The sequence below is a fragment of the Pleurodeles waltl genome, chromosome 3_1, assembly GCF_031143425.1.
Source record: "Pleurodeles waltl isolate 20211129_DDA chromosome 3_1, aPleWal1.hap1.20221129, whole genome shotgun sequence".
Lineage (NCBI taxonomy): Eukaryota > Metazoa > Chordata > Amphibia > Caudata > Salamandridae > Pleurodeles > Pleurodeles waltl.
In genome coordinates, this window is record NC_090440.1 from 523,941,506 (window position 1) to 523,968,083 (window position 26,578).

The window sequence follows — 26,578 nt, forward strand, 5'->3', positions numbered from 1 at the left end:
GAAATAAAAAATATTGAAATTGAGGTGAAAAAAAAAGCAATTTTTCTCCATGTTTAACTCTAACTTTTTCCTGCGATGTCATATTTTCAAAAGTAATATACTGTTACGTCTGCTGGACTCTTCTGGTTATGGGGATGTATAGGGCTTATAGATTCATCAAGAACCCTAGGTACCCAGAGCCAATAAAAGGAGCTGCACCTTGCAATGGGTTTTCATTGTATACCGGGTGTACAGCATTTTATTTGGTGAAGTATAAAGAGTGAAAAATAGGTATCAAGGAAACCTTGGTATTTCCAAAATAAGGTGATGAGAAGCAGTGGTTATTTGCACATCTCTGAATTCTGGAGTGCCCCTACTAGCATGTGAATTACAGGGCATTTCTCAAACAGACTTTTTTGTTTTTTTGTTTTTAAAACACACGGTCTTACATTTGGAAAGAAAAAATGTAGAGAAAGACAAGGGGCAATAACACTTGTTCTGCTATTCCGATAAAAATGGTACCTCACTTGCGTGGGATGGCCTAATACCTGCGACAGGAAACACAACATGGACACATCACATTTTTACATTGAAATCTGATGGGTTTTTTGGAAAGTGCCTAGCTGTGGATTTTGGCCTCCAACTCAGCCGACACCTAGGGAAAGCTACCAAACCTGTGCATGTTTGAAAAATAGACACCTGCTGGAATCCAGGATAGAGTGACTTGTAGGGATCTCACTAGGTTCTCTTACCCAGAATCCTTTGCAAATTTCAAACTTTGGCAAACAAAAAACCCTTTTCCCTCAGATTTTGGTGCTGCAAAGTTTTGGAATGTGAGAGGAGCTGCAAACGTCCTTTCACCCAGCATTCCCACAAGTATCCAGATAAAAATGGTACCTCACTTGTGTGGGTAGGCCTAGTGCCCGCCACAGAAAATGCCCCTCTACTCTAGCTCAGTCGGCACCTAGGGAAACCTACCAAACCTATACATTTTTGAGAACTAGACATCTAGGGGAATTCAAAATGGGGTGACTAGTGAGGCTCTCACCAAGGTTCTATTACCCAGAATCCTTTGCAAACCTCAAAATTTGGCCCAAAAAAAAAAAAAATATATATATATATATATATATATATATAGAAAATGTCACTTACCCAGTGTACATCTGTTCGTGGCATTAGTCGCTGCAGATTCACATGCTGTGCACATCCCGCCATCTGGTGTTGGGCTCGGAGTGTTACAAGTTGTTTTTCTTCGAAGAAGTCTTTTCGAGTCACAAGACCGAGGGACTCCTCCCATTTCGGCTCCATTGCGCATGGGCGTCGACTCCATCTTAGATTGTTTTCCCCCACAGAGGGTGAGGTAGGAGTTGTGTATGCTAGAAATAGTGCCCATGCAATGGAGTAATGTACATAATGTAGTTTAAAGTAATATATTTACAAATATACAGATGTTCAAGATCAACTTCTAAACGGCTACAGGCTCCCAGGGAGGCGGGTGAGCGCATGTGAATCTGCAGCGACTAATGCCACGAACAGATGTACACTGGGTAAGTGACATTTTCCGTTCGATGCCATGTGTAGCTGCAGATACACATGCTGTGCATAGACTAGTAAGCAGTTATCTCCCCAAAAGCGGTGGTTCAGCCTGTAGGAGTTGAAGTTGTTTGAAACAATGTTCGTAGTACTGCTTGGCCTACTGTGGCTTGTTGTGCCGTTAGCACATCTACACAGTAGTGTTTGGTAAATGTATGAGGCGTAGACCATGTAGCTGCCTTACATATTTCGGTCATTGGAATATTTCCTAGAAAGGCCATGGTAGCACCTTTCTTTCTAGTTGAGTGTGCCTTTGGTGTAATAGGCAGATCTCTTTTTGCTTTAAGATAACAGGTTTGAATGCACTTAACTATCCATCTAGCAATGCCTTGCTTAGAAATTGGATTTCCTGTATGAGGTTTTTGGAAAGCAATAAATAATTGTTTTGTTTTTCGAATGAGTTTTGTTCTGTCAATGTAGTACATTAACGCTCTTTTGATGTCTAATGTATGTAGTGCTCTTTCAGCTACAGAGTTTGGCTGTGGGAAGAACACTGGTAATTCTACTGTTTGATTTAAGTGGAACAGTGATATGACTTTTGGTAAAAATTTAGGATTTGTCCGTAGAACTACTTTATGCTTGTGTATTTGAATAAATGGTTCTTGTATGGTAAATGCTTGAATCTCACTTACTCTTCTTAAAGATGTGATGGCAATTAAAAATGCAACTTTCCATGTTAAGTATTGCATTTCACAAGAGTGCATGGGCTCAAAAGGTGGACCCATGAGTCGTGTTAAGACAATGTTGAGGTTCCATGAAGGAACTGGTGGTGTTCTTGGTGGTATAATTCTCTTTAGACCTTCCATAAATGCTTTTATGACTGGTATCCAAAATAGAGAAGTTGAGTGCGTAATTTGCAGGTAAGCTGAAATTGCTGTAAGATGTATCTTAATGGAAGAAAAAGCTAGCTTTGACTTTTGCAAATGTAGTAAGTATCCTACGATGTCTTTGGCAGATGCGTGTAAGGGTTGAATTTGATTATTATGGCAGTAATAAACAAATCTTTTCCACTTATTTGCATAGCAATGTCTAGTGGTAGGTTTTCTAGCTTGTTTTATGACCTCCATACATTCATGTGTAAGGTCTAAGTGTCCGAACTCTAGGACTTCAGAAGCCAGATTGCTAGATTCAGCGATGCTGGATTTGGGTGTCTGATCTGTTGTTTGTGTTGCGTTAACAGATCTGGTATGTTTGGTAGTTTGACATGGGGCACTACTGAAAGGTCTAGTAGTGTTGTGTATCAAGGTTGTCTTGCCCATGTTTGTGCTATTAGTAGGAGTTTGTTTTGACTCAACTTGTTTACTAGATATGGAAGGAGTGGGAGAGGGGGAAAAGCGTAAGCAAATATCCCTGACCAACTCATCCATAACGCATTGCCCCGAGACTGATCTTGTGGGTACCTGGATGCGAAGTTTTGGCATTTTGCGTTTTCCTTTGTTGCAAATAGATCTATTTGTGGTGTTCCCCAACTCTGGAAGTAAGTATTCAGTATTTGGGGGTGAATCTCCCATTCGTGGATCTGTTGGTGATCCCGAGAGAGATTGTCTGCTAATTGATTCTGAATTCCTGGAATAAATTGTGCTATTAGGCGAATGTGGTTGTGAATCGCCCAATGCCATATTCTTTGTGCCAGGAGACACAACTGTGTTGAGTGTGTCCCTCCCTGTTTGTTTAGGTAATACATCGTTGTCATGTTGTCTGTTTTGACAAGAATGTGTTTGTGGCTTATTATGGGTTGAAATGCTTTCAGCGCTAGAAATACTGCCAATAGTTCTAAGTGATTTATGTGAAACTGTTTTTGGTGAGTGTCCCATGGTCCTTGGATGCTGTATTGATTGAGGTGTGCTCCCCACCCTATCATGGAGGCATCTGTCGTTATTACATATTGTGGCACTGGGTCTTGGAAAGGCCGCCCTTTGTTTAAATTTATACTGTTCCACCACTGAAGCGAGGTGTATGTTTGGCGGTCTACCAACACCAGATCTAGAAGTTGACCCTGTGCCTGTGACCACTGTGATGCTAGGCACTGTTGTAAGGGCCGCATGTGCAACCTTGCGTTTGGGACAATGGCTATGCATGAGGACATCATGCCTAGGAGTTTCATCACCATTTTGACTTGCATTTTTTGTTTTGGATACATGGCCTGTATTACATTGTGAAATGCCTGAACCCTTTGTGGACTTGGAGTGGCAATCCCTTTTGCTGTGTTGATTGTCGCCCCTAAGTATTGCTGTGTTTGACACGGTATAAGGTGTGACTTTGTGTAGTTGATTGAGAAACCTAGTTTGTGGAGGGTTTCTATGACATACTTTGTGTGTTGTGAACATTTTTCTAGCGTGTTGGTTTTGGTTAACCAATCGTCTAGGTAAGGGAACACATGTATTTGCTGCCTTCTGATATGTGCAGCTACGACTGCCAGGCACTTTGTAAAAACTCTTGGCGCAGTTGTTATTCCGAATGGCAACACTTTGAATTGGTAATGTATCCATTGGAATACAAACCTTAAGTACTTTCTGTGTGAAGGATGTATCGGTATATGGAAATATGCATCCTTTAGGTCTAGTGTTGTCATGTAGTCTTGTTGTTTGAGTAGTGGAATTACGTCTTGTAATTTCACCATGTGAAAGTGATCTGATTTGATGTAGGTATTTAATGTTCGGAGATCTAATATAGGTCTCAGACTCTTGTCTTTTTTGGGTATGAGAAAGTACAGAGAGTAAACTCCTGTTCCTTTGTGGTGTTTTGGTACTAATTCTATTGCTTCTTTTAGTAGCAATGCCTGAACATCTAGTCCTAGAAGATCTATCTGTTGTTTTGACATATTGTGTGTTTTCGGTGGGACGTTTGGAGGGAATTTGAGAAATTCTATGCAATAACCATGCTGGATAATTGCTAGGACCCAAGTGTCTGTTGTTATTTCCTCCCAATGTTTGTAAAATTTGGTTAGTCTCCCCCCCCACAGATGTTATGTGTTGGGGATGTGTGACTTGGAAGTCACTGTTTGTTTTGAGGCGTTTTGGAACTTTCCTCCATTCTTTTGGAATTGTCCCCCTCTATATTGTCCCCGAAAAATTCCCAGCTGATACTGGCTCTGGTAAGTGGGTCTTGTCTGTGAGGTTGTGGGTTCTGTGCTTTGTCCTCGAAACCCCCCTCTAAACTGTGTTTTTCGAAATGTGCCTCTGCCCTGTGGAGAGTAGAGTGCGCCCATGGCTTTGGCCGTGTCAGTGTCTTTTTTTAAGTTTTTCGATCGTAGTGTCCACCTCCGGCCCAAACAACTGCTGTCCGTTGAATGGCATATTCAGCACAGCTTGCTGTATTTCTGGTTTAAATCCTGATGTACGCAGCCATGCATGTCTCCTTATTATTACTGCTGTGTTGACAGTCCTAGCAGCTGTGTCTGCAGCATCCATTGCTGACCGTATCCGATTGTTGGAGATACTCTGGCCTTCTTCAACTACTTGCTGCGCTCTCTTTTGGAACTCCTTGGGCAAATGTTCTATAAAGTGTTGCATTTCGTCCCAATGGGCCCTATCGTATCTTGCCAACAAAGCCTGTGAATTGGCAATACGCCACTGGTTTGCTGCCTGTGCTGCCACCCTTTTGCCTGCTGCGTCGAATTTTCTACTTTCTTTATCTGGAGGTGGTGCATCTCCTGAAGTATGTGAGTTCGCTCTTTTGCGCGCAGCCCCTACTACAACTGAGTCCGGTGTTAGCTGTTGTGTGATGTACCCGGAGTCTGGTGGTGGCGGTTTATATTTTTTCTCCACTCTTGGAGTAATGGCCCTTCCTTTTACCGGCTCTTCAAACACTTGTTTGGAGTGTTTTAGCATTCCGGGTAGCATAGGAAGACTTTGATACTGGCTGTGTGTGGACGACAGTGTGTTAAAAAGAAAGTTGTCTTCAATGGGCTCAGCATGCAGGCTGACATTATGAAATGCCGCTGCTCTCGACACCACCTGTGCGTAGGCTGTACTATCCTCTGGTGGCGACGGTCTAGCTGGATAACATTCAGGACTATTATCGGACACTGGTGCGTCATAAAGGTCCCATGCGTCAGGGTCATCTTGACTCATTCCTGTATGAGTTGGGGATTGCATCATTGGTGGAGTGGCTCCCGGTGATGGTTGCAGAGAGCATTGTGGAGATGGTGGCGGGGTTACTTGTTTAGCCACCTTTGCCTGTGGCTGCTTGTCTTTGTCCTGAAAGGCAAGTTTGCGTTTCATTTTAATCGGAGGGAGAGTACTGATCTTCCCTGTTCCTTTTTGGTTATGGAGCCTTCTTTGGGTATAGTCTGGCTCTATTGTTTCCAATTCCTGTCCAAATCTATGTGTCTTCATTTGTGTGGACAGTCCTTGTTCCTCAGTGTAGGAACTTGTTTTCGGTTCCGAGGCCGGATGTTTCTGTATCGAAACCTTTTCGGCTGCTTTTTTCGGTTCCGACGAAACCTTTACTTTCGGCGTCGTGGTCTCTCGGTGCCGACCCATTTCGGTGCCGCTATCTCGGTGCCGAACCTGCTCGGAGCCACTATCTCGAGCCCGAGACTGCTGTGTGGCGGTATCTCGACCGGAGTCGGATGACTTCGCCCCCAGCATGCCCTTTTTCGGTGCAGATGATCGGTCACCTATTTTTCGGGTTAAGCCATGGCCTGTTGGCGGTGGCGTCCCCTGGGCTTTAGTGGTTTTTTCGTGAGTTTTGTGTTTCAACATCTTACTCACGGTTTTCGGCGTTTCTTCAGGATCGATCTCATCCGAGTCCGATTCATGGATGGAAAATGTTTCTTCCTCGAAACGCTCTTGTCCTGTCGGCGCCGACGCCATTTGCAGTCTCCTTGCTCTTCGGTCTCTTAGTGTCTTCCTGGTCCGAAACGCTTGACAGGCTTCACAAGTATCTTCCTTGTGTTCCGGCGACAAACACAAGTTACAGACCAGATGCTGATCTGTATATGGATACTTGTTATGGCATTTTGGGCAGAAGCGGAATGGGGTCCGTTCCATCAGCCTTGAAGAGACACGTGGCCGGGCCGACCAGGCCCCGACGGGGGAATCGAAAAAACCCCGAAGCTCTTCAAAAGTCGGTGTCGATCTGTTGTAACTAACCCGATACCGAACACGGAGAGAAAAGGAACACGTCCAAACCCGATGGCGGAAAAAAAACAATCTAAGATGGAGTCGACGCCCATGCGCAATGGAGCCGAAATGGGAGGAGTCCCTCGGTCTCGTGACTCGAAAAGACTTCTTCGAAGAAAAACAACTTGTAACACCCCGAGCCCAACACCAGATGGCGGGATGTGCACAGCATGTGTATCTGCAGCTACACATGCCATAGTGGCCCCCAAGGAAACCATACATCTTTTTTTTTAATTATTGGCCCAACAGGGGGGTCGCCCTACTCACAGGTGACCCCCTGTCAATTTCTTTTTTGTATTGGCTTTTTGTTTGTTTGTTTAATCTTTAATCCCCCCCTAAAACCACTCTCCCCCCCACACTAAAGCGGTTAAAAAGTTAACAGGAAAATACTTCCCAAGCAAAAGGATGAAATGAGAAAACTACTCGCTCAGTACCATAGTTTCTAGTCCACAGTTGTAGGCAAAAACAAATGCACACCCTTAAACGGAGTTGAAATATGCAGTAACTTAATACCGGGTGGGACAGAAAATGTCTTTGTAAGCTAACAGAGTGAAAGTAAACTGAAAAGGTAACAGCTAATTTCATGTTCCTTCCGAAATAATGCTTAAATCTACAAGTTTTAGCTTATTACAGCCTTCATTCGAAATGGAGTATTGTCACAAGATGAATCCATTAGTCGTGTAGGACAGATCATACTATTTGATCCCGCCGTATGTTCCTGGGTTTTCAACTTTCTCTCCTACAGCCTTGGTATATAATTTTTTCCCTTAAATGCCCCTGGTGTCGAGTATTGCAGGATGTGCAAGTAGTGTAACATTCATGAAATGCTGAGCATATGGATGGAAAAACACAGCTGCAAGGTAGCACGAGCGTAACGAGTGAAATATATATTTTTTTTACCTGAGCTAGAGAAAAACAAAGTGCTGTCTAAATTGCCCTGAAAAATCTGAAACAAAAACCTACAGAACCCTCTTCTACGTTATGCCTCCCACTGTATTTCATGTTCATTCCCTCTATAGGTTCACTCTACAGTCAATCATCTTTCTGCTCCCGAATTCAGGGTCACTTCTTTTAATTCAGGAAATCTGAACGTAGGTATAGGACAGCCAGATTCGTTTGAGACATACATGATGTCTGCATAGAATAAATGTTAATTCAAAGTACCTGATGGAAGTGTTTTTTTTTTTTTAAACGTAATGTGTAAATTTCTCCTTCGGTCTATTCCATCTGACACATTTTCAGCTAAAAAGATCTGTGAATTTATTCATTACTGAAATTTACCCCACAGCCACACAATCTTCTTTAGACTTGTAGGCTTCGACCGCTTACGTTTGAAAATATGAAGAAACACCAAACGGCCATTTTCCTTTTGATTGGAATTATTTTAATTACAGTTTCAATGTGCAAGGAAAACAAGGTACTCTTCAACGGACTTTTCACAGCACTTCATGTGTTATAATTTAAACTAATAATTTAAATAGGCATTAAGCCGGTTTGTTCCTTGTGCTTGCTCCAAAACACCCACTGCCACAACCGAGAACAAAAATATGTAAACCGAACACTAAAAAGTACAGTGACATTATTACTAGGAAATGAACAATCATAAAAATAATGTTTTGACAACTGTTCTATGCCATATATGGGCTAGAATAACTACTAACATATACATTTCTCAAATTACAGTTAAGGCTTCTGGGTTGCAGTAAACAAAACAAAAACAAAATATCTACCCCAAAAAATACCTTCTGCCACTTGTAAATTTTATAAAAATACTTTCTGTGCTTGTGTGTGAGGGTGGGGGTTACATATGCTCCTGTACAAGGGATTGGTTCAGTCAAAAATAAAGGGTTTCTTGGCAGTCAAAAAAAAAAAAAAACACACGCAATGAGTATAATAACAAAATGAAATGCATGGGAAAAATAACTAATTGGCACTTGAACAAACACTGAATAACCGTATGGTTAAATAATGGAGTAGCTCACAAAGAATCACACGTATTCACAAAAAAATTGAAAGAACACGTAGAAGAATACTTCACTACATGACCTTCCAGTGACTTTTTCCCCACCACTTTTGGCAACCTTGTGTGCTTGAAAGTCATCTTTTTAAAAGATCAATTTTACTAACTATATGCTTCAGGGTAGAAAAGGAATTAGCAAAGCGGAGTGCTTCCAGTATACACAACTGATTAGTCACAGCCACCGTTTCAAATGTATTTTAAGAGAAGCTACTCCCCTTAAGAGTCAACAATTTAGGAAATAAAGTCCCACCATTCAATAAAGTGGCATCCAGGGATCAGATGAAAGAAAGTTGTTTAAAAAGTAGATTTTTACTGTTGGTGCCTCACAAAGCAAAAACAAAAAAGTATCAAAAGAACGGTGGTACATGGTAAAAATTTAGCTTGAAAATAATTTGACTGCACATCTCCTTGTAGTACATTACAATTTAATACCACAGAAAGCATGTCCATTTTAAAAGGGAAAGCAAATGCCTTGCACTGCCATGTTTAGGCTTCAAAGTTGAAGCCATGAAATACTGGTGTAGCATAACTCCATAAGGATATTTCTTACACCAAAAATGAAAAGCTGGCATAAAATGCATGCTCGAGACTCATGCAGCACCAAGATCTTCAAAACAAATGTATGCATTGTACTAGTGTATACTGAATTTATTAAGTGGCAGAAGATTTGTAGAAATATGCACTTGGCATATGTGGAAGGAATGTCAGAAGAAGATGCACCTGAAGGAGAAGGGATACAAATTACATTGAAGAAATATTATCAAGATACGTTAAAAAAAAAAAAAAAAAAAAGTTGGGCAGAGAACTTACAAGCTGCAATTATTTGCTTTTGAAAGCAGTATTAATGAACTGAACAGCTCCCCTGTTATACTTTTGATTGCCAGTTTGATATTTTAGAGTAAAGGTTCATTTTTCCAGAGGGTGATGTTTAGAAATGCCACAACTGGATGCACGTATGTCAATACATTTAAACATTTTTTTTTTTTAATTAGTACAGGACTGTTCCTACAAGAAAAATTGTGAACAAATGGTTTCATGTGGTGGTGGCTAAAACTTCAGAAAGGGTTTCAAAGCTTGCTTCTCCAAACCAGAAGCATCCTTGTTTAGCAGCAAACTCATCATTCAGCATTACTAGTACATACTAAGTTTACAGTGCACATGCATTGGAGTAGATAAAGTGATGGGAACACATATATGGGGATGAACACTTTATAAAAAAAAAAAAAAAGTGAACATAAGCAAAATTCATCCAGCGTTATCATAACAATGGCTTTTGCATCTACCAAAGCAACTTACGAAGGTTCCACGAAATTAGTCAAGGAGCAACAGGCAACAGAAATTTAATGTGGCGGATTGTTAGAACCCAGGGCTTCAGATACAATTTTGATGTACTACCTACTCTAGAAGTTCGTTCCTAATTGGGAGTAATGTGTAGCAGATGAAATATGCAATAACCATTTACCGTACGTCAGTTGGTATTAACTTATTTTATTGCAGTTTCCTTTCTCTTTGAGTTCAATTGTAAGGAGAAATCTGGCAGTTTGCCTTTGCATCTGGAAGACTAGTTCTTAAAGTTGGAGGTGTCAAAGCAGGAATATATATGGTTGAGGGGTCTGCAGCTAATGCATTTGCAACTCAGCAATGGGTAGAGGTTAAGGGAAATGCATGGGTTTAGGGTTTTATTTGTAATCATGTAACGACAGGGGAAGGAGCAGTAGCAGCTCATCCAAGGAGGGGGAAAAAGTTGTTGACCCCAGAGATAAAACGGCAAAGAATAGCACTGCTAATGCATCATGGCCAAAGCCATGCTCCAAGAAAATATGATGATACACAGTGTCCTCTTCATGCAAATTCAAGCAGTAGGGCAATGGGACTTCAAAACTTCCTGGAACTGTAAAGCAATGCTGCTGCCAAATTCAACCCAAGTCAATTGATGAAGAGGACAGAAAGTGGCAGAAAAAGATAGGACAAGTGTGTGTGGGAATGTGTTTTATGCACTTGTGTGTGAGGGGAGGCAAAAACAGAACTCTAAGTCTGTGGGTTTTCAATTATCCATCTTAATTGTGCCTACGCAACGCCTGCAAACCTGAAAAACGTTTAAAGATGTACCTTCACACATTTAAATAAAAGGAGATCTGCATAATCCCACTTTGAAACATAAGTCCCAGAAGGTCCAATGCCAGAATGGAACCATCTGTATACATGTCACGCACCCAAGTCTGTAAAAAATAGGTTCCTAAAATATATCTTCAGATGGTCTTTGAAAAATGAACTATTTCATAAAAAAACATTTAAAAAATAAATTAGATAAAAAAAGGTTTCCAGCAATATTACAGGATGTTACTGTCCTCACAGAGTCATTTATATTATGGTTTGTCCTCACAGAGTCATATTTTTCTATTGCTTTTGGTAAAGCTCAGACCCTCTTGGTATTATCAGCTATCTTGAATAAATCCATTAAGATGTCCTTGCAGAGTTATTTGTATTCATGTTTTTGGTAAAGCTAGGATCATTTTTTTCCAACCATATTTCTGCCAACTGTTGAGTAGATCCATAAGTTGAAGCTTTGGACCCTAAGCACATTTTATACTGTTTTGGATCAAGATTGGGATCACAAAAAACAGGATGGTGAACATGGACCACACCTACTTCTTGACTCCTAAAAGTCTTTAAGCCAGCTTGCACAACCTTGTTGAAAAGATCCACATCCTCCAGCCCCCAGCCTTGGATGGAGACATCAAATCCCCCTGCACGAACCAAATCTCCCTTATAAACACAGGTTATACCAAAACCATAGTTCCTCCACAATCCCGTTTTCTGGGTGAAAGCATAATGATTATCACTAGGAACTTTTCCAGCATAAACTATTTTTGGATCATATTGACTGAAGATAATTGGGAAATAGATCTGTTTGCCAAAAACCGCATTTGCTCTGCATCGCTGAAGAAACTCCGTTGAAAACACCAAGTCGACATCACAAAAGAAAAGCAAAGAGTCATTTTTAAACTGAGATGACCCAACTTCAAGTGCCAAAGCTCGTGAAAACTCCCCAGAAACTGGTAAAATCTGCATATCAGCCTTTGGATACTTAACACGATAATCTCTCATTAATTCAACTTGTTTAGTTTTGTCAGGATTAGAGTCAGAGTTAAAAAGTAATATTACCAATTTAACATTCTGATTTGGAATGAGGCAAGTCTTCTCAAAATTGGCCATGAACCGTGCAAACATATCAAATCTTCCAGAGAGTGGAACTAGAATATTCACCTTTTTCTCCTTTGGCTCTCTGTGCTCAACATTTGAAGAAGTAAGCTGAAACGGTACAAACATCTTTAGAGAACTGGAAAGGAATGACAGGGAACCTGAATCTCTGTTAATTTTGCTTGCCAAATCGACTGCATCCATTTCTGTGTCCTCAAGAAACTGAATCTTGCTGAAGGTCTGCTGCAAGTAGGCATGCCTCCTAACAGGAACGGTCATTTTCTTGCCCTTATGCTTCTTGTACAGTAGAAGCAAGTCAAGAACATACTCTGCTCCATACATGGGGTTGATCCGACGGTAGCCATACTGTATTTCCTTGAAATCAATAATGCGACCCCTAGTCTTAGCATTTGCATTGATCATTTCCATGACCTGCATCACAATATCATCAAGGGCTTCGCGCTGAGAGGAATCCATCCCTCTTCTTGGAGGCTGTCCATCAGCAGCAGAATAAAGGTATTTTCCGGTAAGAAACTCCCATTCAAGGACTTCCTCCCGCTGGTGCGGCTGATACCTCATAAAAGATGGCGGAATCCCTAACTGAAGGTCATCCTTGTGCACTTCTGCATTACTATATTTGCTCATCAGAACTATTTCTCTGTGAAGCTGGATTGTACGATGGCGCAAGTCTGCAATTCTTTGACTTAGCATGTAGCTATGAAGCCTATATTGATATGGAGGGTTCTTGTTTGGATGTAAAGTTATCGCTCGATGTATTTTGCTGTTATGAAGGTCCCGAATGTAGCCCTTTTTGTTCTGTTCATAATTTTCATAAAACAATTGCTGCATCTGTGGAGAAAATGATTAACAAGTTAAGAAATCATTAAAAAAATATGGGAATCTTCAAAAAACATTTACAATCGACTGCACCAAGTAACAAAATCATGGGATATTTTCTAATGGGAACACTGCAAAAGTGTGCACAAATGTTCAAATCCTGACGGATACTTTGAGAGAAATATTAGAACGCTGAGGGCTTTAAAAACAAGTTCTGGTGTCAAGAACAGTGCAGTTACTTGAATGGACTAAAGTGAACCATCAAGTTCTGGCAAGTCTGAGGGAAGGAACAAGGTATTTTGGGAATGGGAAGAAAGGGGGTAGGGACACCCTCGGAACATTCGACTTAGCATGGCGATGGAGCAACTGGATAGTCTGCCATCAATATTGGTATGTGCTAGGATGCTTCTTTAACATTTGATCATAAAAACTTGCTAATATCAAAACAACTATCCACACTAAACACACTCCCGTATCTTTAATAGCAAAACTGATAGATAGATTATATATTTTACAAAAATGACCGGGCTGGCTGTCATACTGAAACTTCAACATATGAGTAATATGTACCTAAAAAGCGTGTGCACGCTAACTCTTTAGTTACTCATCAGTAGAAAGTAAGGACAGGTTATAGATATGAAGGAAATGTTTTCATTAGCTGTTTACTTCTAGATAATCTGTCTGTATTTGATTTATTTAGAAGTTTTTTGTTCTAGTCATTTTTTCTGGGTTTAGTTTTTATTTGAATTAAAAGTGTTGTAAAGCGCTACGTGTACCCTAGCAGTTACTTAAAGGCACGAGTTTAGAACAGAGCAATGAACATCTGGCGGCAAAGGAAGCTTCAGAGTTCATTCCGATAATGGAAGGAAGAATAATGGAATTCGATACTCTTTTTTTGCAAACCCCAGGTTCTGTTACAGGGAAGCCGGAATAGTTCCGATCCGAAGTTGTTCCCGAGGTGCACTCCGCTTGATTTTAAACTTGGGTTTGTACTCTTAACACTGGACTCCAAGGGTCTTCACAAGAAGTTGTAGTAGAACATATGGTCCTGTGAGGATCAGTGGGGTACCTTGCCAGTTTCTAAAAGTACTCCGGGGCCCAGCCCAAGTAAACTTTGTGAACAGTGCACAAAATCGAAGTTAATTCTCTGGGTGCCAACTAAGCACATTCTGAGCAGGTCCGATGGGAAAAGATTAGATTCATTTGGATATAGTTATTAATGCAATGAACAATGCATGAAAGAATGATTTTAAAAAAAAATAAGGATGGTTATGTTCGATTTTTATTAGATGGAGAACCAACCCTTCAATTCATCAAACGTATGCACAGGTTTGTGCCCTGGGAAAGCTGTCTAATACAGAGTGTGACAAAATGACCATCGAACAATTCTTGACGAAAAGATGCCAATAACAAACATCTCATATGGTCAAACTACTGCACATAACATTTTAATAACTTCCTCGCAATATTAGGACGACAGTTTTTCTAATACTAGAATCGCATAATCTACTCTGAAAGAAGGGGGTAAGTTTGTTTAATTTTAGTTTTTTTGTGTACACTATAAATGCTTTTTCCTTTTTTCTGATATGAAATTATGGTTACTATATTGGAGTAAGATGCTTTACAACAAATTAAGTGTGTTCAGTATTCAAGAAAAAAAAATGTTTCAAAACGGACACAACTGAATCAAAAGGTTTGAAGGAGAAAAAAAAAAGAAAAAAACACACACAAACAAACACGGGACCCAGACTGGTGGCCATTAGGAGGTAATAGGTTAGAGGCCTATTTATAATGCGTTTGAACCATGTATCCAATTTAAAATGATGTAGAAACTGAACAACAATAGCGATTATTATGGGATGACTTCAGCTGGTTGTTTTGCATTAAATTTCGTGTCACCAAAACGTTAGGGCAGCAATCATTTAGGTACCAAAAACAACCTCCCAACAAACCAACTAAGAGCTTCTCGAACACTTAAAACTGAGACGCGCTGTTGGGAATGAGCACATGGTCACTTTAACAGTTAGGTATGCAGGATAACACCTACCCTACAGCCCGGAGGTATGAGGGTGGAAAGTCTGTACTAAAAATTAAAATGTGGTACCATGCCAGTAGACATGAATTAGACACAGGCAGGGAAAGTGAAAACACAAGACATGATAGCCGAATCAAACTACGGAAACAGTAAAAAATATATAAACTGAACAACAGATTGAAGGGATGAGAAAACGTCCAATTTCCTAATACGGGGACGGGGAGGGAGCTCACAGAGCTTGGATGTTCGCAGAACCTGATCAGAAAACCAAATCTGCATGGATCAGAAAAGGGCTATGGCGATCATCTGAAAGTGGTAGGAATCCAGTTAATGAGTGGAGTGGCTGGTAATAGACAATTTTACAAATCAGTCTAGTAGCTGTGCATTTCTACTGAATAATTTTCCACTTCAAATCAGGAGGCAAATTATGGGCACCGAGGAAAGTCCTCTGTCACAAACCATGATATTCTCTGTACTCTCCTTAAAGATGGCCAACAGGCGGAAGAGAGAAGATGTTCTTACGCATTTAATCCCACATTTTAACATCCGATTGACACAGGGAGTGATATGCCACTTCATGTTTAATTAAAAAGAACATGGCTATCGCGTGGACTTTCAGAATGTAAACTCCTTTCCATTAAGCAGAAGAAAGGCTCGGTGAAAATTACTTTTAACTACAGAGTTAGAATGCCATTTATTGGGTGATGCAAAATCAAAGTGCTCCGAGTCCAACAGCGAAATCCACAGTCTAGAGGTGTCAGTTATTACTGTTGTGGGACTGGTTGCTGAAAGGATTGAAGATTGAGAGAATAAGAATTCTGAATATAACACCCGATTAAGGATCATTTTCTTTAGCTTTGCATCTTATATTTGGTACGAATATGCAGCCAAGATGGGTTACAATAATCTAAATCTTGGATCGTACTCCAGGGTAGGGACAAACACACAGAGGAAGTGAAGCCGCCATTCACTGACCAAAGGGAAGTAAGTAAATGAGACACAATGAAGCCAACCATGGATAAGCAAATGGGTGGGCTTTAAGCCCCCGTAAGTAAACGAAATCTCTTTCAAGCAACACTGCATGCACAGTCTCAAGAGACTTGTAGTATTGGTGGTGGTGGGGTAAGGGCAGAGGGTAAGCTGGGGAAGATGCCCTACAAACATACTGAAGAGCACAAAATGACCAACAATGCCCCCCAAAACATTTAAGGGTGCAAGAGTGAAGGCAGAAAAGGGTGTAAGGAAACAATGGGGTTGTATCCTGCCTGTGGAGAAACAGAGGAGAAAAGGAGTACCTTTACCACACCGTACTTTACGATGCAAGTGTGTGTGCTTGTGTATATATATATATATATATATATATATATATATATATATATACACACATACATACACATATACATATACACACACTTTTTTTTAAATCATCATACTTTACTATATTTTTTTTCAGAAAGGTGATTTTAGGATCTAGGGATGGGTAAAGGAAGGGGAGGGTAATAGAAGGACTCCAGGGTGGGTAAAGTTATAGGTGAAACAAATGATGAATACAACATTCTCTAAATTGTAAATGAGGTACCCCAAAAAAAAGTAAATGTGACATAGTGCACACTTTATACAGAACCACAGATTTTGTACGGCACCAGGGAGCATGCTTACAGCTTCATCAATAGGTGGCATGCAGCCAAAATGTAGGTTTCTGAAACTGGTCACATGGCACAAAAGGTATGCTATTGCTAGCTGTTTACGTTCAGCTCTTGGAAATACTGGGTAGGGAGCAAAAAAGTGCCACAGTTTGAACGCACAGCATGAAAGATCATTAAGAAAGCAATAGGTACCTGGTCCATAGTCAAGGCAAGGAAACAGAGACCGAGTGAAGCCCACACAAGCCAACATGCGATCACCAGTGAAAGAGATGAAAATAAGTTTGACAATGAAGCCAACCAATAGTAAGTAGCAGGCAGGCTAAAAAAACCTTTTTAGAGGCTTTTTTTGTCAAGGTAAATAGATAGTCATAGGTGACAGTGCACAAACTGTCTGAGGCGAAATAAAAAAAAAATAAAAAAATAATAATTTTAGCGTTGCCCCTCTCTCCCCACCCAAGAGAAACAGATTGTCGCAAGTGACAGTGCATACGCTGTCAGTCGAGACCTAAAAAGCAGCTGCAGTATCGAAGGAAATTATACACACACAGAAAAGTATCCCTTAGGGGAGAGTTCATATGTGAGAATACATTTATATGATAGTTGTTTAGGAATATGAAGTAGTATATACACTACAGAAATCACATTGTGTACCTATTGTAACAATTGAATAAAATGGAATGAGAAAACATGCACACTGGTCTAATAAGGGCCTTTTATTTTACATTAGGGCTTAAATGGCTACGAGTTAGTCATTTTTTATGTCTGACAGCAATATGTTTTAAGCTTATTGGTTTGAGGACAATTCGCGAAGGGAAAATTTTGTGTGTGTATAGACTCTAACCATGTCCCTTTGGGGGTATAAGGGGTACCTTGCTAACGTGTATGATATTTAAGGAAACTGTGTTAGATCTTATGTCCTGAGCCAGTCAGGTATGCCTGCGACAGTGTCAAATACTCTAGCTGTGGTGTAAAAATCCTTGATTTAATTTTGGGCTCTTGAGTGGCAGCTAACAATAAATCAGGCATCAATTATATTAAAATCTACTGCTGCCCCTGGAGGAAGAAAGTACACAAACTTTCCTAGATCTTTCCAGTTCTGTAAATTATAGCATAGCACGACCCTAGAAGAGTTCAACTGCCTGAGATCGAGATGCATTCCGATACCCCCCACAGATTCTCCAATCTTTACCATGTTTACAGCAGATTTTACATTAGAAAAGTATTTCTTTTGGAGCGCGATATTTTTTTGGGGATGTGGAAACTAAAAGTGAGGTTTAGTAAATGCTTAAGTGGACTACTCTAAAGTGGCATGGAAGACTGAGGGGGCCAGCCTAGAAAACAGGCCCTGAAGGAGAAATATGTACAGGTCGTTTACAGCGTTTTTTGATCACTTAAAACTGCCTTTTTTTAATGCAGTCTTGATCACCTTTTGACTCCGTGTCTCCATCTTCTTTGCATTTGTTCACACTTTCCTTCTTAGATAGATGGGTTGTTCAACTAGCTTATGTTGTAGCTGACTGGTTTTAAATCGGAACATGAGCCAGGCTTAGGTATCTTGGAAACTCCTAAACTTCATCAGCCTGATAAAGCTGTGTGTTTAAGTGGCTTTGGTTACTCTTGGACAGGCATGGATAACTCCATGGCCCAGGTGTTCACCGCCGTGTAACCTCCACTGCTCCTGTGGGCCAGGAGGGGGCCACAGTGAAGCTAGTGTCATTGCCCAGGGTCATTGTACTGAGGCTGCTGAGAAGAACACTTACCAATTGCTGGAGGAGTAGCGGATAAGACGTCCGACACAGATAGGGTTAAGGCACTTTTTAAAAGATTTATTTATTTATTTTAAGTGCATTAGCAGTGGATGCATTGAAGCTCTTTTGTTAGTATTTTAGCCACGCCACTATACATCATGACTACAAATTAATGCCAAACTCAGCAATGCCCATGCTGTACAGCTTAAACAAAAGGCAATGGCAGAGCCAATAGTCTCAAATGTGCAATATATGGGTGGTAACAATACTTGTTTGGTCTCAGCCCAATACCCATTTAATAATGAGCAGGTTAGTTAATCTCTGCATGCGTGAAAAAGAAAAAAAATGACATTTGGATAAAAAAAATGCTATTGATAGAAAAAGCAATTGCACCATGTCTCTTTAAAAATACATTTGGAAAGCAGACAACATCCGTTGTCACAATAATAGCAGATACCATCTGTTGTCACAATCTACATCCATTTCAAAGTAGAAAAGGGCTTCTTTGAAGCGTGTGCGACATAGTAAAGATAGTAAAGTAAAAACATAACTACAAATGGCAAGAGTTTAGACAAGAGCAAAGAAGAATATATAAAAGCAGCACCTAAATCACAGCGTGATCAGTAGAAGGACAGCAACCAAGCTAAAGCAATGAGGACTCAGTCCATGCTCCAGTAGAAAAAAAGTTAAGCCAGCACACACTGGCAAACTAAATGGCAGCAAATGAGAGTGACAATAAAGCCAACGAACGTTAAGCAAAGAACAGGCTGCAAGCCCCTAGATATACTCAATACCTCTAGCTAGAGAGCATGTGCAGCGCTTGCGCCATTGCAGGCAAAGCCTAAAAAAGCACGACTATTTTATTCCAGGGCTGAAAAATGCATGAATTGTTAGACAATTTCACTAGCAAAACAACTAATATCAGGATTGGAATGGTTTATTACAATTTGACGTCCATTTTAAGCTACTTCAAATATACCCATAAAGAAGTTATTTTATTGAGTAGTGTACTGTAAATGAGTGGCTTGAAAAGGCTCAGTCCCTCCACGTTTAGACAGCGTTACAGCTGTGAAAGCCACTGCTGGCAGAAATCCAGAGTAGAAAGTCAAAGAGGGCTGTGTTGTTCGCCGTTAATTAGATTCCAAACCACACAAGAAAAAAACATGGCAAAGTAGCCTTGAAACACAGCCGATTGTGTGTGTGTGTATATATATATATATATATAAATAAAATAAATAAACTGTCCAGCTATCACAAACACCAATGATTTTGCACAGTTGAAAATTGCACTGCCGGAATTTAACAAAATCGAGCTCATTACGTTTCAAGAACAGAAATCGCCCACAGTCAAACATCTATGAAAAAATAAGACAATAAAAAAAAAAAAAAAATTAAGCAAATAAATTAAGTTACGAGTTCTTCTAATAGCTGGGAGTTGAAGAATCCCCCACAAAGAACAAAATGTTTGTTAATCCATAAAATCAACATCTTCAAAAACATAATGAAGATAGTTGTGCTACAATCCACGGGCCCACTGTTCCTCAAGAGAGGCTAGCAATGTATGTATTTATATAAACTAAATAAAATAAAACAAACACATTAAAAAAGTGCTACGCACCAGCTCGGGCTTCAGACGTTTACAACTGGTCACCATGCATAGGCCTAACACTAAGAGCATTAATAAGAGATTTATAGTACCATGGGTCTCAAAGTTCACAAGCAGGATGGGTGTCAAGCCTGACGCGGAATGGGCAATAACTATGCCTTTACTTTTTGCTTTTATCTTATCGCATTTGTTTTGCGTTGAAAGAGAGGTGAGACGTCAGGCAATGTCTTCTGACAAATTTCTGACAAGTTTCGTTTTTACATGGAGATTACGGTTTACTTTTCTTTCTCCGACGGCAAGGTCAGAGGATGTGTGACAATCTTGCTGGGAGTGTCGAAGAAAAAAGGTGTAGGATGTCGTCTTTAACATTCAACAACATTTAAATAGCTATAAACTGTATAAATATTTCAACATTCCCGTATTTGCATATGCAAGATTTATAGAAACAAGGACATAAATTATTTCAATTATAAAAAACAAACAAAGGGGCATCTCCGGTCCAGATCTGGCCCTTCAAGATCTGCCCCTGGATTCTGCTAGAGTCAAGACAGTAGTCCTAGTAGATGGAGCACAAATCAAGGGCTGGTCACCTCATGCATGTAGAAAATCCCCAAAACAAAAAACACACACAGACACCCGTTTTGTAGCTCTAGAAGGTCATCAAGCGTACAAGAAAGGCTATTTAGCTCTATTCTGTAAGACCCATTTGTACAGGTCATGTTTGGTCTAATGGGTGTTTTACAAGTATCTTGAAGAAAAACAAAAAAGTAACTTGTGAGATGCTTGAATTAATCTTACCAACTAATAATGGTTTGGACCACATTCAGTCCATTGGCTTTGACATCGATAACTTTTTCAGAAATGAATGCAACCATAAACATTACTATAGAGATATACTTAATACTTAGTAGGCTTAATGTTTCTGAAGTGCTGAGAACTGCCACGCTCATCATTCCTCCAAAACCAAATAAGGGCAAGTCTTTGCAGCAGAGTGAAGCACATGCCAAGTTTCAATGAAAAGATAGCAGGTAGGCAGCTCTACAAATTAAGACTCATACTGCCATATTTTGAGACGGTCAGTAACCTATGTGACTCAAAAGACAGGGAAAGAGTTGGGGGAAGGGGGAAAACTTAGGTGAAAACAAGCGGCAGATTAATACTTCACCTAAAAAAACAGGCACATACAAACTATGCTGTTGGCACATTCAGGGCTATGTGTTGCTGCACATCACACTGCAGCCCAGTGATCATTCATAATTAATGTTTATGGTGCACTGTTCATTTGATGAACAGTGCATTTAACAGTCGCGTCCAATATCTACTGGCACTTTATCCAGGTACAGCATTAAGACACAAAATGTTTCACATCGTTTTTTCAAGTAGTAGACCAACAGGATAATGTCCAGGTAAGGCTTTAAGTTGGCAAGTTCTATAAGTGCCCAGAAGATCTCCAGAGAAAAGCTTCAGTCAGGTTTGTTATACTGGTCCACAAGTTGATGGGCAGCATTGGCTGGGGGTAAATCACTATCTAAAACAGGGGAAAATTAAGAAAAAAAAAAAAAACAAAGAGGAGTAGCGCCACTTGACTAACAGTTTTTAACCGAAGTCTTAGATCTTTTGAAACATCCGAAACTTGTACTTTGATTGAAATAAGTTCATGTGGTCCATATCTAGAATCGATCATAAAATCTAAATGGTTACTTTTTCCCCCCATGTGATAGAAAATCCTAACTTCACCTCCATTCTAGAATGTTTTCAGTTATCAGTTGCCTGGAAAAGATATCAAGATGCTAACTTCATTGCTTAACAACAGTGGTGCAGTTTTCAACCTTAAGCTGGAAACAACTTGAACAGCCAAAGACCAATCTCTGAAATGAATTCACAGTACAAACAGTAACATCCGCTAGTACAAATGTGTAAAACGCAACACACCCACACAACACACACACACACACACACCTCAAAAGAGCATACTTATCTCGAGTACACAGTCCAATCTTTTCACCTTATAGCAACATTTAGGTTTCACATCATATGATTATAGGCACAATAAAGGCATAATACATTCCTGGAATGGCTAGTATGGCTTGGGCGTGGATGCAGGGACACCACATCTTCCGCGCCATTAGATAAACCTCATGATCATAATTCTCACTGCCCGATTAAGATATTTTTGCACTCAAAGGGCAAACACGCTGATTGCCTTCTAGGGAGATAAATCCAGTTCAATGTCTTTAGTGGCTTTCTTGTAAATAGCTGCCATCAAGTAATAATGTGTAACTCAACTGGTTAACTTCAATACGAGCCATAGGCTCAAACCACTCCCCTAACCTTTATGCAGGTGCTGGGGGTCGAGGCTGACAACAGATGCCCGGCCAACATCCAGAAGACAGGGTATTGTTCTAGCATCTGCGTAGGATGGGTTTTATTTTTTAACCTATATTTATCAGTTAGCTGACGTCTGCATCCCACTAGATTGCCCGGAGGACTCATTGAAGCCCGCTTGGCAGTGAATTTGGGTCATAGTGATCTACTAGTGTTAAGAAAATTGGTTGTCTTCTTAACAGGACAGCCCCATCAGAGAATGCTTTAGTCACGGAATTCTCACATTAACATTTAAAAAATAAAAAAAGTGGGGGAAGAGTATGCAAACATTGTAAAAACTGGTGGGAGACCCTGCTTGCTGTCCGCTAGCATCCCCTCCCCCCCACTCCCCTCCTCCAAATGCCATGAACTTCAAAAGACCTCTGCCACAAAGGGGAGCAGGAGACATCCACTCCCCTGGGGCCCCGACTCCAGCAAGAACACAGCTCCGGGTTGTCGGCTGGGTTTGCAATGAGCTTCCCCCAGAGTCAGACGACCCACAAACCTTGCTCAGGGCTCACCTCCCACGGGCTGGGAAACAGCAAGAAAAGGGTTTCCCCCAGTGGTGGACAGCCTCTCCTCTGCCGCAGGCTCCTCTTACTGCATCAGTTGTGGTGCTAGGCGAAGTCCCCAACCAGGAGGTAGGTGTCTCTCTCGGATGCCATGTGTCACCCCCACCCCCTCCCCAAAAGGGGACTGGTTTTGGAAAACACCAGCTTGTGAAGTGTGGCAAAGGTAGGGGTTTCTCTTGGCTCTCTGGTATCAGAGTGCGGCGTGGGGTGGGGGAGCCCTGTATGCAGAGGCTTAACTGGACTGATCTCAGGGCACAGGGTTAATCAAAGCCTCAAGTGAGCACGCTGGGAGATCAGTGAACACTTGCCACACGCAATGCAACAATCCAGCACTCACTCATGTGGACCCAGAATCCAAAATGACCAATGATGGCAACAGAGCACCAGCCATGTGCATGTTTTGAGTACAGGGTCGGGTGGGTGGGGGGGGGGGGAGACACAAGGAAGACAGCCAGCATATAGGGCAGCTCCCACAATGGCGGTTTCTCCGGATGATACTGCAGCTCCTAGTAATGTGTCCCTTTTGGAACCAGCGTCCGGGAGCAGGGTAACATGCAGAAAAGCAATCCAAGGAGTCGTTTCTGCCACCCAGCAGCAGGGCAGCCACAGTAGGAGTCCTTTCTGCAGTTCAGCATTCTGGGAAAGATTCCGCCCCAGTTCCAAAAGTGTTAAAAAAAACATGGGGCCACACAAGCCATTTGTGTGGTCGTTTAAAAAAAAAAAAAAATCCCCCTCTATCTCTCTCTACCATCCAGTATGCAGATGTAATCCCGTTGCACACCTTCACTCTCCCTGTGTGACAGCTGTCTGGAAAGTATGCGCAAAGCCCAACTGGCCCGCTACACTAGACGTGGATGGGAGTCAGGCTGCAAAGCACAAGAGTAAGAAGCACAGTGAAATGCCCACTTTCTAAAAGTGGTATTTCTACAACGGCAATAAAATAAAAAAATAATAAAAAAAATAATAAAAAAAAAAACACACACCTACACCAATAAGCAGGATATCTCACTACCAGCACTCACTGTAGTGAAAAACCAAATCGGCTGTTCATCACTACTAGGACATGTAGCTCATAAAAATATATGTCCTACTTTTACACACTCAGTACACTGCCCATATGGCTATCTAAGCCCTATCTTAGAGGTGACTTGGGTAAAGTTAAAAAGGGAGTTTAGGCCTTGGCAAGTAGTTTGGCTTGCTAAGTCAGTGTGGCAGTAAACTACGCACGCAGGCCTGGCAATGGTAGGCCTGAGACAGGTTTGAAAGACTACTTCTGTGGGTGTCGCTAGCAGTGCTGCAGGCCCACTAGCAGCATTTGATTTACAGGTCCTGGCGGATAACACTGTATGTAAGCCAATCATACCAAGCTTAAATGGGAGAGCACATGCAGTTAAGCCTCTGCAATGCTTGGTGTTCCCTACCATCACACCCCTCCCGCTACAGTGAGCGCCATAATTTTTATTATTTTTCTTCTTCTAACAGTTCAGTAGGAGTTTGCTATGGGCCACTTGTTTCACTTTCAAGCACTTCTGCAAAAGTTTTTTTTATTTCATTGTTAGTTCCCACGTGGCACCAGCTATGTTTGAAAAAGACAAGACAAAAAGCGCGTTTGGTGTACAAGTCAAGATGCAAACATATCACATGTGCAGTCACACAAAATCTTCACAGAATGCTTCACAAGATGGTTGCCATGCACATGTATGTTGCAGTTGCAATACATGCATTGCTAAGTGCCTCGAAGACAAGAGGCACCAATGTAAACAAGGACTGGCAAAGCCAAAAACTCTTGGTACGGACCTTCAAAAGTTGCCTTTTTTAAAAAAATTATTATTATGCAAAAGAAAAAAGAAAAATATCTAAGCAAGCTTTCAACTCAATCGTGAATTGGTACATAAGATTAAGCATGCGGGTTCTTTGGAAGTAATTCCTTGGTTCTGTATTTTTTGGGTGTGTAGCTGGCCCGCTGTCTGAATTTCTGCCTTCTGATTTCCAGTACGATGGTGTCGGTGTGTGCAGAAAGCTACTGGAAATGGTGAACTTGCCAGTCAGATCATGGACTTGCTGGTTGTGATGGCTTAATCAATAAAATTGTTTGGAGTCCGACCAAAGAGAGGATGGCTAGGGAAAGGGGGGGGGGGGTGGGGGGGCGCACAGCGGTGGCCGCCTGGGAGCCATACAGGAGGTGATGTCACCATCCTTATGTGTGTAGACTGTGGGATTCAATTGGGAGCAACTTAGTTTCTTTAGCAGAGAGAGCTTTACAAGGCCATCTTTTTCTCCCTTGTGAGGTGTTCAGTGAAGACTAAAAAGAAAGGTGTCAGCTATGCTGCTTCAAGTGCTTCTATAGAATTTCCAATTGGTCAATGGGTTGATGTTGCAGCACTAAAACATTTTATTACAAGAAAGAAAAAAGGATGAAAAACAATTGTCATCTCTAATGGCAACCTTTTTAATTGATCATAACGCATCTCTTTCTTGCTCGAAGTAGGGGAGTTGCAGAAGCCTTTTTCCTGGTCTACCACTTACCCAATTTTGAGATTGGACAAAGCAAAAGGCAAAACCATAACAGGGTATCAGCACTGGAGATTGAAAAAGACTACAGTGCACCTTACAAAGAATTTTGAATAGAACATCACTTTGTAAAAGGTATGGCCCCTATTGGAAGAGAACATTTCAGTCTCCATCTACATATCCAAGTCATTAGAAGTGCTATATGTATCAAGGCAACTACAAACAAGTGGTAGGTAAACAGTTATGGATAATTTAAACTACAGGGATGCTCCCTTAGCTTCCGTAATGGCACACCTCCTTTTGGCTTGGAGAGAGACAACAGCTTGATCACAGGATAAGTCTTCAGCCAGAATTTACTTTTCAATGAGAAGATACTACATAAAAGAGAAATAGGCTGTAGATGACCGCCCTACTTTAAGATACCCCAGATGGCCAGATTTTAGGGGTAGAGTTATGATATAGGAGTCATTACACATAAGTGTCGAAGACAATGTGATAATTCCCTCCTGTTAGTACATTTTATCCGATTTGGTACAAATAATAAATTACATTCTGATATGGTGAGTCTTGGGCACAGATTGTGGTTATAAATATGCAGCACTTGTAGAGCGCGCACGTACACCAAAACAGTTTCATGGGCCAAGTTAAAAAAAATAAACATAAAGAGAGAGGGGGAACACAACCAAGATTTCGCTATATGATGGTTTAAAAAGCCAGGTTTTTAAAAAGTCCAAAATCTTGCATAGACAGTTGTGGCTCTAATGTCAGGGGGCGGCAGCGAGAGGGAAATGGAGTGGAAGGAGTTCCATATGTGTCTAGCAATCCCAGAAAATCTGGCACCACCCAATCACTCCATTCTGAATTTGGGAACAGGTCTGAGATGTGTTTGGGAATGCATCTCTGAACTCTTGATGACACAAGAGTCAGACTTTTACCACAGAGATACTTAAAAATGATACAACCAGATTTGAAAAATGGTCTGTAGGCAACTGGAAGCTAAGGTAGCTTTGTCATCAATGGCTTGATATGGCAATATCTTGGCTGGCACCAAACCAGCCTTGCTGCCTCATTTTGAACTATATGTAACCTCCAATTCAGTCCTTTTGCAAGCCCCAGATAGAGCTTGCATAATCAGCCCGGAGCACTACAATCCGGATAATGGCTTTGAAGGTGAAGTATTTCCTGATTTTCTTAATTTTAGAGAGTTGGAAAAGACATGTAGAAATCAAGGCTCACATCGGTGCCTTCATAAAAAGGTCCTCATCAACGAGTATCACAAGACTTTTCGCCGCTTTAAGTATAGGAGGTGATCCCATCTCCGGAGGCCAGAAGGAGGGATT

General features: G+C 41.0%; 1 protein-coding gene across 1 annotated transcript in view; it reads right to left on the reverse strand.

The window, feature by feature from the left end:
• Positions 1 to 9,491: 9,491 nt before the first annotated feature.
• The window catches only part of CHSY1 (chondroitin sulfate synthase 1), a 31,033-nt gene continuing 13,946 nt past the window's right edge, over positions 9,492 to 26,578 (reverse strand). The window contains exon 3 of the mRNA XM_069222804.1: positions 9,492 to 12,768. Coding sequence (XP_069078905.1) covers positions 11,176 to 12,768 — 1,593 coding nt within the window. The 3' untranslated portion in view covers positions 9,492 to 11,175. The remainder of the gene's footprint in view (positions 12,769 to 26,578) is intronic.